General features: G+C 53.8%; 1 protein-coding gene across 2 annotated transcripts; it reads right to left on the bottom strand.

Moving 5' to 3' along the window:
• Window positions 1–30: 30 nt before the first annotated feature.
• TMLHE (trimethyllysine hydroxylase, epsilon) lies at window positions 31–10,984 on the bottom strand. Of its 2 annotated transcripts, XM_018914212.3 has the most exons (9): window positions 10,866–10,984; window positions 10,496–10,742; window positions 6,818–6,990; window positions 6,030–6,206; window positions 5,087–5,366; window positions 3,900–4,019; window positions 3,334–3,570; window positions 2,551–2,689; window positions 31–1,679 (listed from the first exon to the last, which is right to left on the bottom strand). In XM_018914212.3, exons 3-9 carry the CDS (start codon window positions 6,987–6,989, stop codon window positions 1,548–1,550), a joined length of 1,257 nt encoding a protein of 418 aa, XP_018769757.1. In that variant the 5' UTR covers window position 6,990; window positions 10,496–10,742; window positions 10,866–10,984; the 3' UTR covers window positions 31–1,547. The 2 variants fall into 2 exon arrangements, with proteins under 2 accessions (XP_018769757.1, XP_018769761.1); XM_018914216.3 differs by lacking the exon at window positions 6,818–6,990.
• Between the last annotated feature and the right edge of the window lie 925 nt (window positions 10,985–11,909).

Raw genomic sequence — 11,909 nt, 5'->3', positions numbered from 1 at the left:
ATGGTAAATACCCTTTCGGTGGGCAAACTATTCTCATTTTGTACAATCTTTTATTAATATCACTGTGACTATTGCGATTTCTTCAGTAAATTGTGACTCCAACTCAGAACCTCTCCTAGTGTTTTTCTTCCACTATGGAAAGGGGTTGGCTGGAGGGGGCTTAATTTTCCTGCTAGTTTTAAAATCTACCAGGATTCAAGGCTGCCATTGGAGCTTCATGTGACAGAGGGAAGCTCCCCTGGCACCACCTGCTCAGCCTGGGCTCAAAAATCACTTTGAGCCCTGCTGACTCCCAGGAGCTCCCTGGGAATGGGAAGCACTGGGGAGGGAACGCTGGGACTGGGAGCATCAGGGAGCTCAGCCCACAGCAAGAGCAGATTTCAGGACTGTCTTGGCACCCCGATCTCTACATTCAGTGCTTGGATTAAACAAGAGCAGCAAGTTCTGCATCTGTGCACCTGCACTGTCCCTGCCCTGAGGACACAGACCACTGCACCCAGCACAGCCAGGGGTGAAGGGGCCCAGCCCTGCTTTAAGGTCTGGTCAGAGCAGAAGGAACACCCCAAAAGATATGGCACAATGAAAAATGTCTAACAGCAGGATTTGCTTTTGTTTCTTACCCTGTGGCACTTCAGTGTGCCAGATACCAGCTCCCAGGAGCTGACAGGCACCTCTGAGTTACATTCAGAGGAGAATTTTGGGAAAAAATGCACCCAAAGAGTGAGTTTCATGCACCAAAGAGTATGATGATGACCAACACCAATTCTTTAAGAAAGGATGGAAGAGGAGGCATGGTGAGAAGTTTGCCAGAAGTCCTGGGACTGCTGAGTGTTGCCCTCAACACAAGTACAGTGCAACAGGCAGAGGAAACAGCAGCATGGCAGTCCTGGAAGTCAAGGAAAAGTGGGAATTCCATCCCTCATCTAACATCGTCATCTCTGCTTCACAACATGAGATCTTGGTGCTTCCCTTTTCCTTCTCTAACCTAAACCTTCTCAGAAATGCTCAAAGTACACCAGGATCTCTCCAGGCCCTCTCTCAGGCAGCTTGGCTGCTTGATCAGTGGTAAGAGACAAGATCCCAGAGATTTCCATTCTGCTCTGCTAGAAGTCCCCTAAAACCGGCAGCTGGAAAAAAAGGCCAAAGAGGGAATCCTGAAGGCACTTGCTTGGAGGAGCACTTACTGTGTGGGATTAACCACGACTGAGCCACCCTAGCTGGGAGCATGGACAGCAAGAGCTGCCTATGCTCAAAGGCAGAGTGTGGTCCCAAAATATGGTACCACAACCTTTGGTTTCCACCTGCCCCCTCACCTGAGCAGGCCCTGGGAGCTGCTTGGAGAGGGTGGAGGTGCCTGAGGTATTGCAGTGTCCTTGCCATGGTGAGGCACCGGCACAGAGGGCCTGGAGCACCTGGGGAGGCACCAGACCACCTGGCCTGGTGTGGAGTGGGGCTGGGGGCTCCTGCCTCTCCTGGCAGTGCAACTGGGAGGGTCCTGCCTCTCCCAGAGGTCGGACTGGGGGCTGCCTGGATCTCTGGAGGGTGGGCTAGGCCTGCAGCCCCAGCAGGCGGGCAGTGTTCAGCACATCATCCCTCGTCAGGTAACACCCACAGAGTTGCCGGTACCCGGTGAATGCCTCCCGGCCATGCAGGACGCGCCAGTTATCCACAAACAGGACCTGCAGGAAAGGGAAAAGGTCATCAGGAGGACAGCAACTACAGCAGGCAGAGCCAGAAGCCTCTGGCAGGGCAGGTCCTGGGGATCCCTGGACACTGGAAGAGCAAGTAAGGGTGTACCACAGTGGGCACGAGCCTCCTGTTCCACACTGGCACAGATCCGCCAGCTGTTCCACAGGATCCAGCACAGCTCTTTCAACAGAGCTGTTTATGGAGCCAGCCCAGAAACACATTCTGGGGTTTCTTTGCCTTTCTACTGGAGAGGGAATAGTTCATCAGCAATTGACAGTGGCCAGCTTATCAATGAATCCCAGAATGCTTGGATTGGAAGGAACCTTAAAGCCCAACTTGTTCCACCCTCTGCCATGGGCAGGAACACCTTCCACTATCACAGGTTGCTCCAAGCCCCATGGAACCTGGATTTGGACACTTCCAGGGATAGGATAGCCCCAGCCACCTGCCTCTGTGGTGTCACTTACCCATGTAAGGACTCAAACATAACCTCAGAACTGTAATTTCTTCTGGAAGAAGTGAAAGCCTGAACATTAAGTGTTCTGACCTCTTTGCTCCTGAGGATTCTCATTTCAGCAGCTGGAAACTGGGATTAACTTTCCTCTGAGGCAGAGCTTGAACTAAACATCTCTGCCTCACCTGGGAGTTCATACTGCTTTACAACAGCAGAAAAACACACACGCAGAAGCCACTACTGTTAACACTGGAGCACCCAGAATGAGAAAAACTGCTGTATATGGCAGTGCCCAGACACCGGCACACCCACAGAGCATCCTGCCCTTCTCCCTGTGCCAAACCCACGGGATTCAGCTCCCAGTCCCACCCTGGACCAGTCCTAGAGGATGCAGCTCCAGGTCCTACCTTGCCTGGCTTCAGCTTGACCCAGAGCTCGTTGTCAGGCCGGCGCAGCTCGGCGGTGAGGGTGCGGTGCGCGTGGTACCAGCGGCGCACCACGTCATGGGGCACCGTGTTGATCACGGCACGGTCGTAGTTGTTGTACCTGCAGGTAGAGCAGAGACAAGAGACTGCCCAACACGGCTCCAGGTGCTTCCAAGAGAAGCTCAGGAGCCTGTGGGATTAGTGGGCATTTAAGGGATGCTGCAGAGGTGACCAGAGAGGTAGTGGTGCCAGCACAGGACTTTGGGAACACAGTACTGCGGGCAAGAGGACTTTATTATCAAGTGTACACTTGTTCTTCCTGGTTTTCCATGGAAGGACATGGCAAGACTGAGGGTTGCTTAGAATAAAAGTGCAAAGCAGTGCTGAGGCCAACCAGAGTTTCAAAAATCAGCCCAAGCTCCTTTTGGAAGGGATCACTCTGCACTCTCCCTGTTCCCTATGTGCCAGGATAGTTTCTAGAGGCTTCTCCAGAGAAGGGCTGAATTTTTCTGCATCTCACATAGAATGACATGAGATGAAAGCTTGGAGCTGAAGGGAGAATATCAGCAGTAAAAAAATCTAAGTTCAGCACTGAAACCCATCTTTGCATCAGCGGTGCTGATGCTTCCTCTAAAGCAGGAGGAACACAGGGTGTTCATGTGGTTTCATCCCTGCTCAAAGATACACTGGTTTTCAGTCCAAGGAATGTTCTGGAAAACCATCACCACAAAGCCCTCTCCTCCCCACAGGCCTCCTGGCCATTACCTGATGAGGTAAAGCTCGTTGTTCCAGGGGTAGACGTTGAGCACTGGCCCCACTCCAATCATGTGGTTGTGGCAGCCACCCACGTTCTCCACGTACTCGTGTTTGAGGGGCACCTTGGCCAGCAGCTCAAAGTGCTCCGGGGACTGGTGCAGCACCCGCTCGGCTGCGTGGAACCCATCCACCAGCAGCGTCCGCCCTCCTGTGCCCTCATGCTTCAGGCAATGGAACACCTGGATGCTGCATGGAGATAGAATCTGAGAGGAATGACCTTGGCTGCCTGTCCCCTGGGCACAAAGTGCTCCCCAAGGACCCACCCATCCCTGCTGCTTCTCCAGACTCAATCCCACATGTTTTGCTGCGTGAGGAGGCAGCAAACGGCCAGTGCTGCATCCCAAACCTAGTGACACGAGTCTGGGGACTTCAGGAGCTGCAGGATGAAGGCTGTCACCCAAAATCCAAACCCAAAGAGGCTGTGGCTGCCCCATCCCTGGAAGCATCCAAGGACAGGCTGGGTGGGGCTTTGAGCAACCTGGGATAGTGGAAGGTGTCCCTGCAGCAGCACGTACCCACAGGGCTCCTGGAAGTAGGTGGTGTCCGTGTGCCGGTCCAGGGCCAGCTTGGTGTAGGCTGTGTCTCCCCGGGAGAAGTCAGAGGTGAAGTACCACATCCTGCCATATATGGTCTCCCTGAAAAAGAGATGGGCAGTCATCACAGGTCAGAGTCTGGTAAGGCACATCCTCCCCTACATTTGAGTTATTCCCCTCTGTCCCATGCACAGAGTCATTAAAGCAGAAGAACTTCACAAAATTCAGATTGTCAGGAGTGGTGCTTCTAATCCCTCTTTTGGTGTTCAGCTCCTCTCTTTCGTCCCCAAAAGACTGGTGGTGATGAGTCTTCTGTCCACAACCACTAATGTTTGTTTCCATACCAACCATCATTCCCAGTCATGGAAGTGACACAAGGAGTTGCCTAAGTGCAGCCAGCCCTTACTTGTATCCCCACAGAGCTGCCCAATAATTTCGTTTCTTCTTCCCAGTATCCTGTTTTCACTACCTCCCCCCTTCAACATGCACAGGAGGGAAGGGACACCAGGCAAGGCCAAACAGCACTCAGGGTCTACAGGGGAAGAGTGCCTGGAGACAAAAGCTGGCTGGATATTCCCTGACGCCCCTTATTTCCATTTGGAGTCACTGTTCATTAACAGGAATCCCTCCTTTTCCAACGGCCCCAGGCAAATCAAAGTTTCTACAGCTTGGATAAAGTCCCAAGCTCAGCCCCTGGCATCCCATGCTGGCTGTGCCTTACACAAGCCCAGCACCATCACCTCTCACTGTTTTTCTCCAGCAAGAGCTCCAACTGGTCTTTGATCTCCCTGGCTCCCAGGGCCAGGCTGCCCTCATGACCCCTCAAGTCATAACAGGAAATGTCTCTCCTTGCAAAGCCCTGCTCTTCCCAGCCAGCCACTTCCTTCAGTCCCTCCTCTCTGCACAGTCCCACTGTCACAAAAGTCGTGGGATGCTCTAGGGGTAGCTCAATGACTGAGTGATTCACAGCTCTTCCATAAAGGAGGGTGGATCCCACAGTAGGATCCTCCATCCCAGGTCCAAGGGAGCAGCCAGAGCATTTATCTGCAAATCAGGTCATGCCACACAAAACACAGGACAAGGAGGCAGCAGCTTTCCAAACAGAAAGAAAACAAGTTTATCCTTCTGAAAAGAAAACAAATTTTTCCTTCCCAGGACAGCCCAGATACCTGATTATGCTGATCCTCTTTGCCACGATTTCTGTGTCCTCTTTGGTGGGAGTGACATTCTCCACAAAAGCAATCCCATACAACAAGAAGTTCTGCAGGAATTCCTTCAGACCCTCGTCTGTGTCCAGGAAGCTCCGGCAGTCGATGGAGGGGACCTGGGCTTGCTGGTAGATCTCAGCATTCCAGAGGATCCGGGGGTGCATGATCTGATGCTTCTGCCCCTCGTAGCTGTTCCTTGCCAGCCACTCCAGCCCGTACCGTGTCACGTGTCCATCTGGCCCTGGCACAGGGACAAGGGCAGAGTCACCGAAATCCCACTGGCCAGCCTGACATCGTGGCACCTGTCAGCACAGGACAAGCCTCACCCTTGTCACCTGTCTGGGGATGGGTCCTTTGCACCCTGCTCCACCTGAAATATGACCTGAAAGGCCACGAGTCCTAAAGGTGTTGTCATTGCTGCCACAACTCCAAATTCAGGGCAGCTGCTACAGCCCTCTCCAAATTCCCAGCCAACTGTTGCATTTGCGGTGGTTTTGGCTTTTGTTGACAGGCCTCCAAGGACAATCAAAGCTCTGAAGTCAAGCCCTCAAACCCCACCAAAAGGAAGAAAGCATCTGGGAAAGTGAGGAAAAAGGACAGAGAATGGGCATGGTGAGCAGGGCTGACAGCTGCTCACACAGAACAGGGAAGGAAAAGAGAAGCAACCATGTCATGCCCCATCTGTTCACCACCTGCAATGCTGGGGAAGTTTGACAAACCGAGACACTGCATACACACAAGAAGGGCGGAGCAGGAAAACCACATCACTCTGATGCAGAGGTGTGTTTACAGTGAGAGCAGTGTTTAAAACCCGCTCACATCTCAGTGTCTTCCCAGACAGGCAGATCTGGGGGTAATGCTGTCCATCAGCAGGCACAGGAGGGCACAGGCGTTCAGGACTCACAGGTGAGGAAGAGCGTGGTCTCGTCCACCCGCACAGCCTGGGGCTGGATGGCCAGGTCCACGCTGGCTGTGTCCAGGCTGCGCTGGTTGGTCTTGGTGTTGTAGCAGGAGGCGGAGCGGCAGTGGTCCCGCAGCCACACGAAGTCCAGGTGCATCACGGTGCTGCCGTACCTCAGCTCTGCCAGGGATGGGAGCAGAGGAGGCTTTGGGGCAACAGGGAGGACAAACAAAGCCAAGAATTGAAGCCCAGAGCCCACACCTTATCATCCCAATTACAGGGGATGCAGTGGTACCCCTTGGCATAAATTGTCACAAGAAGAAGACCTGGCAGAGGATCTTATTAAGGCCTGGCTCCTTTGCTTTGGAGCCACTGTGTAAAATGCTGAGCAATTCCCTTTGCTTGCAAGTGACTCGGAGTACTGAGATTTCACTGGCCTCAGCTGCCAACTCTGGGGCAGCAGAGATGGGCATACACCAGAGCCGAGGGGGGCTGTGCCAGGGAGAGCCTGAGCATGGTACAGAAAATGGTGCCCGACAGGGCACGGCTCAGACAGTTTTTGTTCAGGAATTTGATTACTTATTTAGCAGTGCCTCACTTATCATAGAAAACAAGGCTGCTCCATCCTGCCTTTGGGAATTCCAGCAGGGAACATGAAACGGCCCCCAGTGTGCATTCCTCTGACGCAGGTTATTTCAGAAGGAAAACACACATCATTCCAGGGAACAAGGGTGGAATCCCTCCCTGCTGTCCCCAGGCAGAGCAGGAGCACTCTCACCCAGCACACCTACCGAGATGGTCTCGGTGCAGCTGCCAGGCACAGTGGGGGGACACTGGGACCGTGGGGTGGCAGCGAGCAGGGACAGCCAGGACGGGCCCGGGGCCCCAGGGCAGCCATGGCCAGCGATGTCCGGTGCTCCCACGCCGCCACCGGAGCAGCCACGCCAGCCTCTGGCACCACATCCTGGCAGTTAGGAGAGAGGGGACAAGGTGACTTGGATGTGATACTCTGTCCTAAACCCCATCTGGACACAGCCCTGAGGAGACACAAAGGACATACTGGGATCCTGTGAGGGTGGGCAGGCCCTGGCACAGGGTGCCCAGAGAAGCTGTGGCTGCCCCTGGATCCCTGGAAGTGTCTAAGGCCAAGTTGGACATTAAGGCTTGGAGCCACCTGGGCTTGTGGAAGGTGTTCCTGGCCACGGCAGGGGGTGGAATGGGATGAACTTTAAGGTCTCTTCCAACCCAAGCCATTCCATGATTCTGTGATTTACCAGGCAAGGCCAATCCAGGAGAGACAGTTGTGTTCAACACTCTAGTGCAAAACAGTGGCAAAGCCTCATCTCTGAAGGTCTTGTCCCCCCTCCAGCATCCCCAGTTTGAATTCACCATTCCTGGATGGAACTGCAGCAACCGGAGAAGCAAATTGACCTTGGTTAGGGAAGCAATAACAGAGGAATCTGGTAATTAGGTCAGTTCTAGAAAAAGCAGGCAAAACAATGAGGAGGAGGAAGATCTCTGCTGCTGGTGAAGGACACAGCCGGCATGGAGGAGAAACCACCGTGAATAATTTTAGGATAGAGGTTAGAAGGCGATTTCTCCAAGGGAAATTTGTAACAACTCTACAGTGCAAAGAGCAAGGGAAAAACCTGACAAGTTTTAAGAGACGATGCCTCAGTCTAAATGCCTGTCATGTTTATGAATTTCTGAGGGCCAGGTCTAAACCCAGCAGGATTTTAACAGCACTTTGAAGTGCACTGAAATGTGGTCTCTCTGGATAAGACACAGGCTCAGAAAGCATTTCTTATCCCAAACTTCTGATTTTCCTTCATTTTCTTATCTGGAGAGTCCAGGCACTGGAGCTCTGTCTGTCCAAGCTGCTTCTGCTCTGCAGAGACCTCAAAAGCTGCTGATAACAACCAAATCCACAGAGGTGCCACATTCCCAGCAGCAACTCGTTAAGCAAGGATAAAAGAATGCAGACATCCCTAGGGAGAAAAAGTGGGAATGTTTTTGAAAAGAAGGTTTGAGATGAAGGCACACTGACACACTTCAGCCACAGAGCCCTTTCCATGAGAAATTTTCCCAACATCCAACCTAAATCTCCCCTGGCACAGCTTGAGGGTGTTTCCTCTTGTCCTATCCTTTGTTCTCTGGGAGAAGAGACCAAACCCCCTGGTTCCAGCCTCCTTTTTCAAGATATCCAGTTCCTGTTCCTGCTGCCCAGCTTTGAAAATCTGCTATAGGAAGAGGAATGAGCCCCATGTGACAGACAAATCTCATAACCAAGAGAAGAAAACCTACAGCTACAAAACCCAGGAGCTGCCCCTGCTTTTTATCAGCTTTAAAATCGTAAAGAAATTATTTAAATCCATGAACCAACAACTCACAAAGCTTATCGGAGACAGGGAAAGTCTGTCCAGTGGCTTTTGGATCCACTATCCCAGTGAGGGATAGAAAACAGAAGGAATCTTGCTTGCACATACACACAGGACCCAAAATGCCAGGAAAAGGCTCACCCACAAATCCATCAGCACATGGCCTGTGGCTGGGGCAGCTCCAGCCTTATTTTGATCTTCCCACACACATTTCTTTTATCTCCTCCTCTCCCAGTATCAAAACTGAGAAGGAAATTAACACAGGTAATTTCCAGGTAATTAAACCTAATCAGGGAGATCTCATGTTGCTCTTCCTGGAAGAAAACACCACAGGCAGCCCAGTGAGAGCCTTAAATTCAATCTTTCCAAGAGATACTAAAACTAAGAGGCATTAAACCCCCAAAAAATCTGTATGATTAGGGAGGATTTATAATTTTTGTTGTTTCATCAGAGCTAACAGCTGGATGACCTACATGAACAGCAAACTCTCTTCCTGCACCTCCTGCTACCTCACCTTTATGCTTTATGTGGTCCAGACACCTGGGCAGCAGTGAAATGAGAGAATTCCAGACAAAATTTCCCTCAGAATTCAAAAAGAAAGGGCAGGAGGGAGCAGACATTATATAATCAGTGCATAAACACACATGGTGGGTGACACAGGACCCACAGGGTGAAGGAGAGAACAATGCTGGAGGGAAGAGCAGAAACCTCATATCTATTGTGGTTCGAGGAATTCCCATCAGTCTTTGGAGAGAAAGGACAAGAGATGCTGTGGAAGGAGCATAAAGGAAGGCTCTGTTTCACAGGGGTTAACCCTAACCCTAACACTGCAGTTTGTTTCACAAGAAACATTTCAAGGAAACTAATCTGGGTTTAACCTCTCCGAGGAAAAGCCACAGGCCCCATTCTGGGCAAAGGAAACAGTGAAAAAATGAGTGACCAAATAGTTTCAGCAATGGGAACACCTAAGAAAGGAGAAACCCCAAAAACCTGGAGGCTTTCACCAGCTTTCAGCCAAACCCTCCAGGGCATGGGATGACCTGCTGCCCTCCCTGCCCTGCTCCAGCCCTTCCAGCCTGTTTGTCTAGCTCCTATGAAAAAAAAAAAAAAAAAAAAAAGGTATTTTCTATGAAAAACACCTCAAACATTCAGCTGCTTACACTCATTCAGTTTTTACTTCTGGAAGCACCTGGCTGGAACCAAGGTTTCTGTTCCATATGGAACAGGGAGCTGTAAGAAGCACAATAGTCCAAAGCCAGGGAAAGGAATTTGGCTTTTGATCCTCTGGAATCCTTTAACCTGACAGTTCTCTCTGCAGTGAAGGAACAACCAAGAAAAAGAGGAATTCTGCAAAGGTTGCAGAAAAGCTGCCCTGAGGACTCTGCCAGAGCCAGAGGAGCCAAGAGCACAAGCCCAGGTGACAAACCAGATCCCCCAGGATGGCAGCACCTCTTGGACAGGACACAGGCAGAGTTTTACAGCCTGAGCTGACTCAGTTAATTACAATTAATTACCACAGAGATAAAAAGCAGACTGGCTGTTCCCTACTGAGCTCCTGCCCTCACCCTGCAGACAACTCCATCAGATCTCAGCTGTCAGATTCCTCTTCCACATGGGACTTCAATGAAATTAAGGAGCTAATAAAGACATCCCAGGCACTGCCAGCTTCACAGCTACTTCATTTTCCTGGAAGCAAAGGGAATTATCTGCTCACTCCATGTTTCACACTGACCACCTGACAGCAGGCCCCATTCCCAGAACCTTATTCCAGCCACCCTTTTGCATTTCTCCCAAGCAAAGCCTTTCCAGGCCACACAGCTCAACAGAAAGAAGTTCTGTTTTTTTCCAGCAAAGCAGCTAGCCCTGATGGTAGAGCCCCCCCAGAGGAGCTACTCCAATAAACTCCTATTGCTAAATCACTCCATGCTCTGTGTCTTGCCCGGGCAAAGAGGAGCCAGGCAGCTCATCTGGGCAAGGTGGGGTTGTGTTTTTCCAGGGAATGACGGAAAACAGCTCTGCCCACGAGCTGCAGCCTTTCATTCCCTTTTCCCTGGGACCATAATTCCCGTGTGCGCCCGGGCCTGGCATTACCTGGGACCCTGGAGCGCCGGGCGGAGCTGCGGAATGATGGAGCGAGGCTTCGGCCGGGCTCGGGATGCCGAAAGGAAGGCGGAGGGGCTCAGCCGGAGGGAATTCCGCAGGGTCAGCGCTGCTGCTCCGGGCTCTTCGCCGCTCCTTCCCTCTCCTCCGCCTCCCTGCGCCCACCAGGCCGAAAACGCCCCTCTAAGCTTTCCCACATCGGCCGCTGCTTCCCGAGGGAGCCGGAGTATCGGTGACTCTGGAAAGAAGAAAAAAACAAGGAAAAAAGCTACGTTGCAAACGGGTCCCTCTCCGAGGGGGCCCAAGCGCACTCCCCGAGCCCCGCTCCGAGCTCGGAGGGCTGGGGGGAACCTCGGCCCACCTCGGCGGCTCCCCGGTTCCTCGGAGCGGCGTTGCCGGGCCCCAGAGCCCGCAGGCGGCAGCGGGGCCGGGTCGGGAGCGGAGCGGAGGCCGCCTCAGGCCGCCCCGGGGCGGGGCCGCAGCCGCCATAGAGAGAGGCGGGGCAGAGCGTCCGCAAACCATAGAGCCGGGGCGGGACGGGGTCGGCGGCGACCGGGACAGGACGGGGACAATACGGAGCCGCCCCGGGAGACGCCGCTCCTCCGGCCGCCGCTCCTGTCCGGGAGGCTGCAGGACGGAGCGCCGCGGGCGGCACGGAGCTCGGGGAAGGAGATGGAGCTTGGTGCACGCCCCACGGGAACGCGCGGGTGCCGCCAGCCTGCGGACAGCGCCGGCCGTGATGGGCTCGGGCACGAAGCGGTGCTGCAGAGTGCTGCCCCCTGGCGGGCAGGCGGCCACATGGACAGCGAGAGAAACGGCGCTGCCCTGTCCCTCTCCCTGTCCCCGTCCCTGCCACTGCCTTGCCCCATCCCTGTACCCGTCCCTTTCCCTGTCCCTGTCCCTGCTCCCATCCCCATCCTGTCCCTATCCCTGCCTACCCCTTCCCCGTCACTGTCCTCCCTTCTCCTGTCCCTGTCCCCGTCCTTCCCCACTGCAGCTGATGCTGTGCCGGGGATACGCACTTCACCTTTTGGATTACAAAGCGCTGATTTTCACCAAACCGGCACACTGGCGTGCGCGCCGGGCAGGCGGCGGGTCCCCGCTGGAGGGCTGCCTTGGCCAGGCCGTGGCGACCGCCGCCCCTCGCCCCCCTTCCACCACCCCGGCCCCGCAGCACGCCCGAGCCTGCTCTCCCGCCGCCTCTCTGGAGGGCGTCCCCAGCCGGGAGGATGCTCCGGAGCAGCGCAGGGAGGACCCGCCAGGACCCTCGGGACAGTGGCTCCGGTTCCTGGAGCTCCGTGTTGCTCTGCAGCACGGAGCACCCGCAGGGACTGAGTTGGTGGATCAGAAAAAGCTCCAGTGGGAGCGGCAGGTGGCACTGGAGAGAATAGATGACACGCGGTGA

Source organism: Serinus canaria, chromosome 4A (genome assembly GCF_022539315.1).
Source record: "Serinus canaria isolate serCan28SL12 chromosome 4A, serCan2020, whole genome shotgun sequence".
NCBI lineage: Eukaryota > Metazoa > Chordata > Aves > Passeriformes > Fringillidae > Serinus > Serinus canaria.
This window is presented reverse-complemented; position numbering and strand designations above follow the sequence as displayed.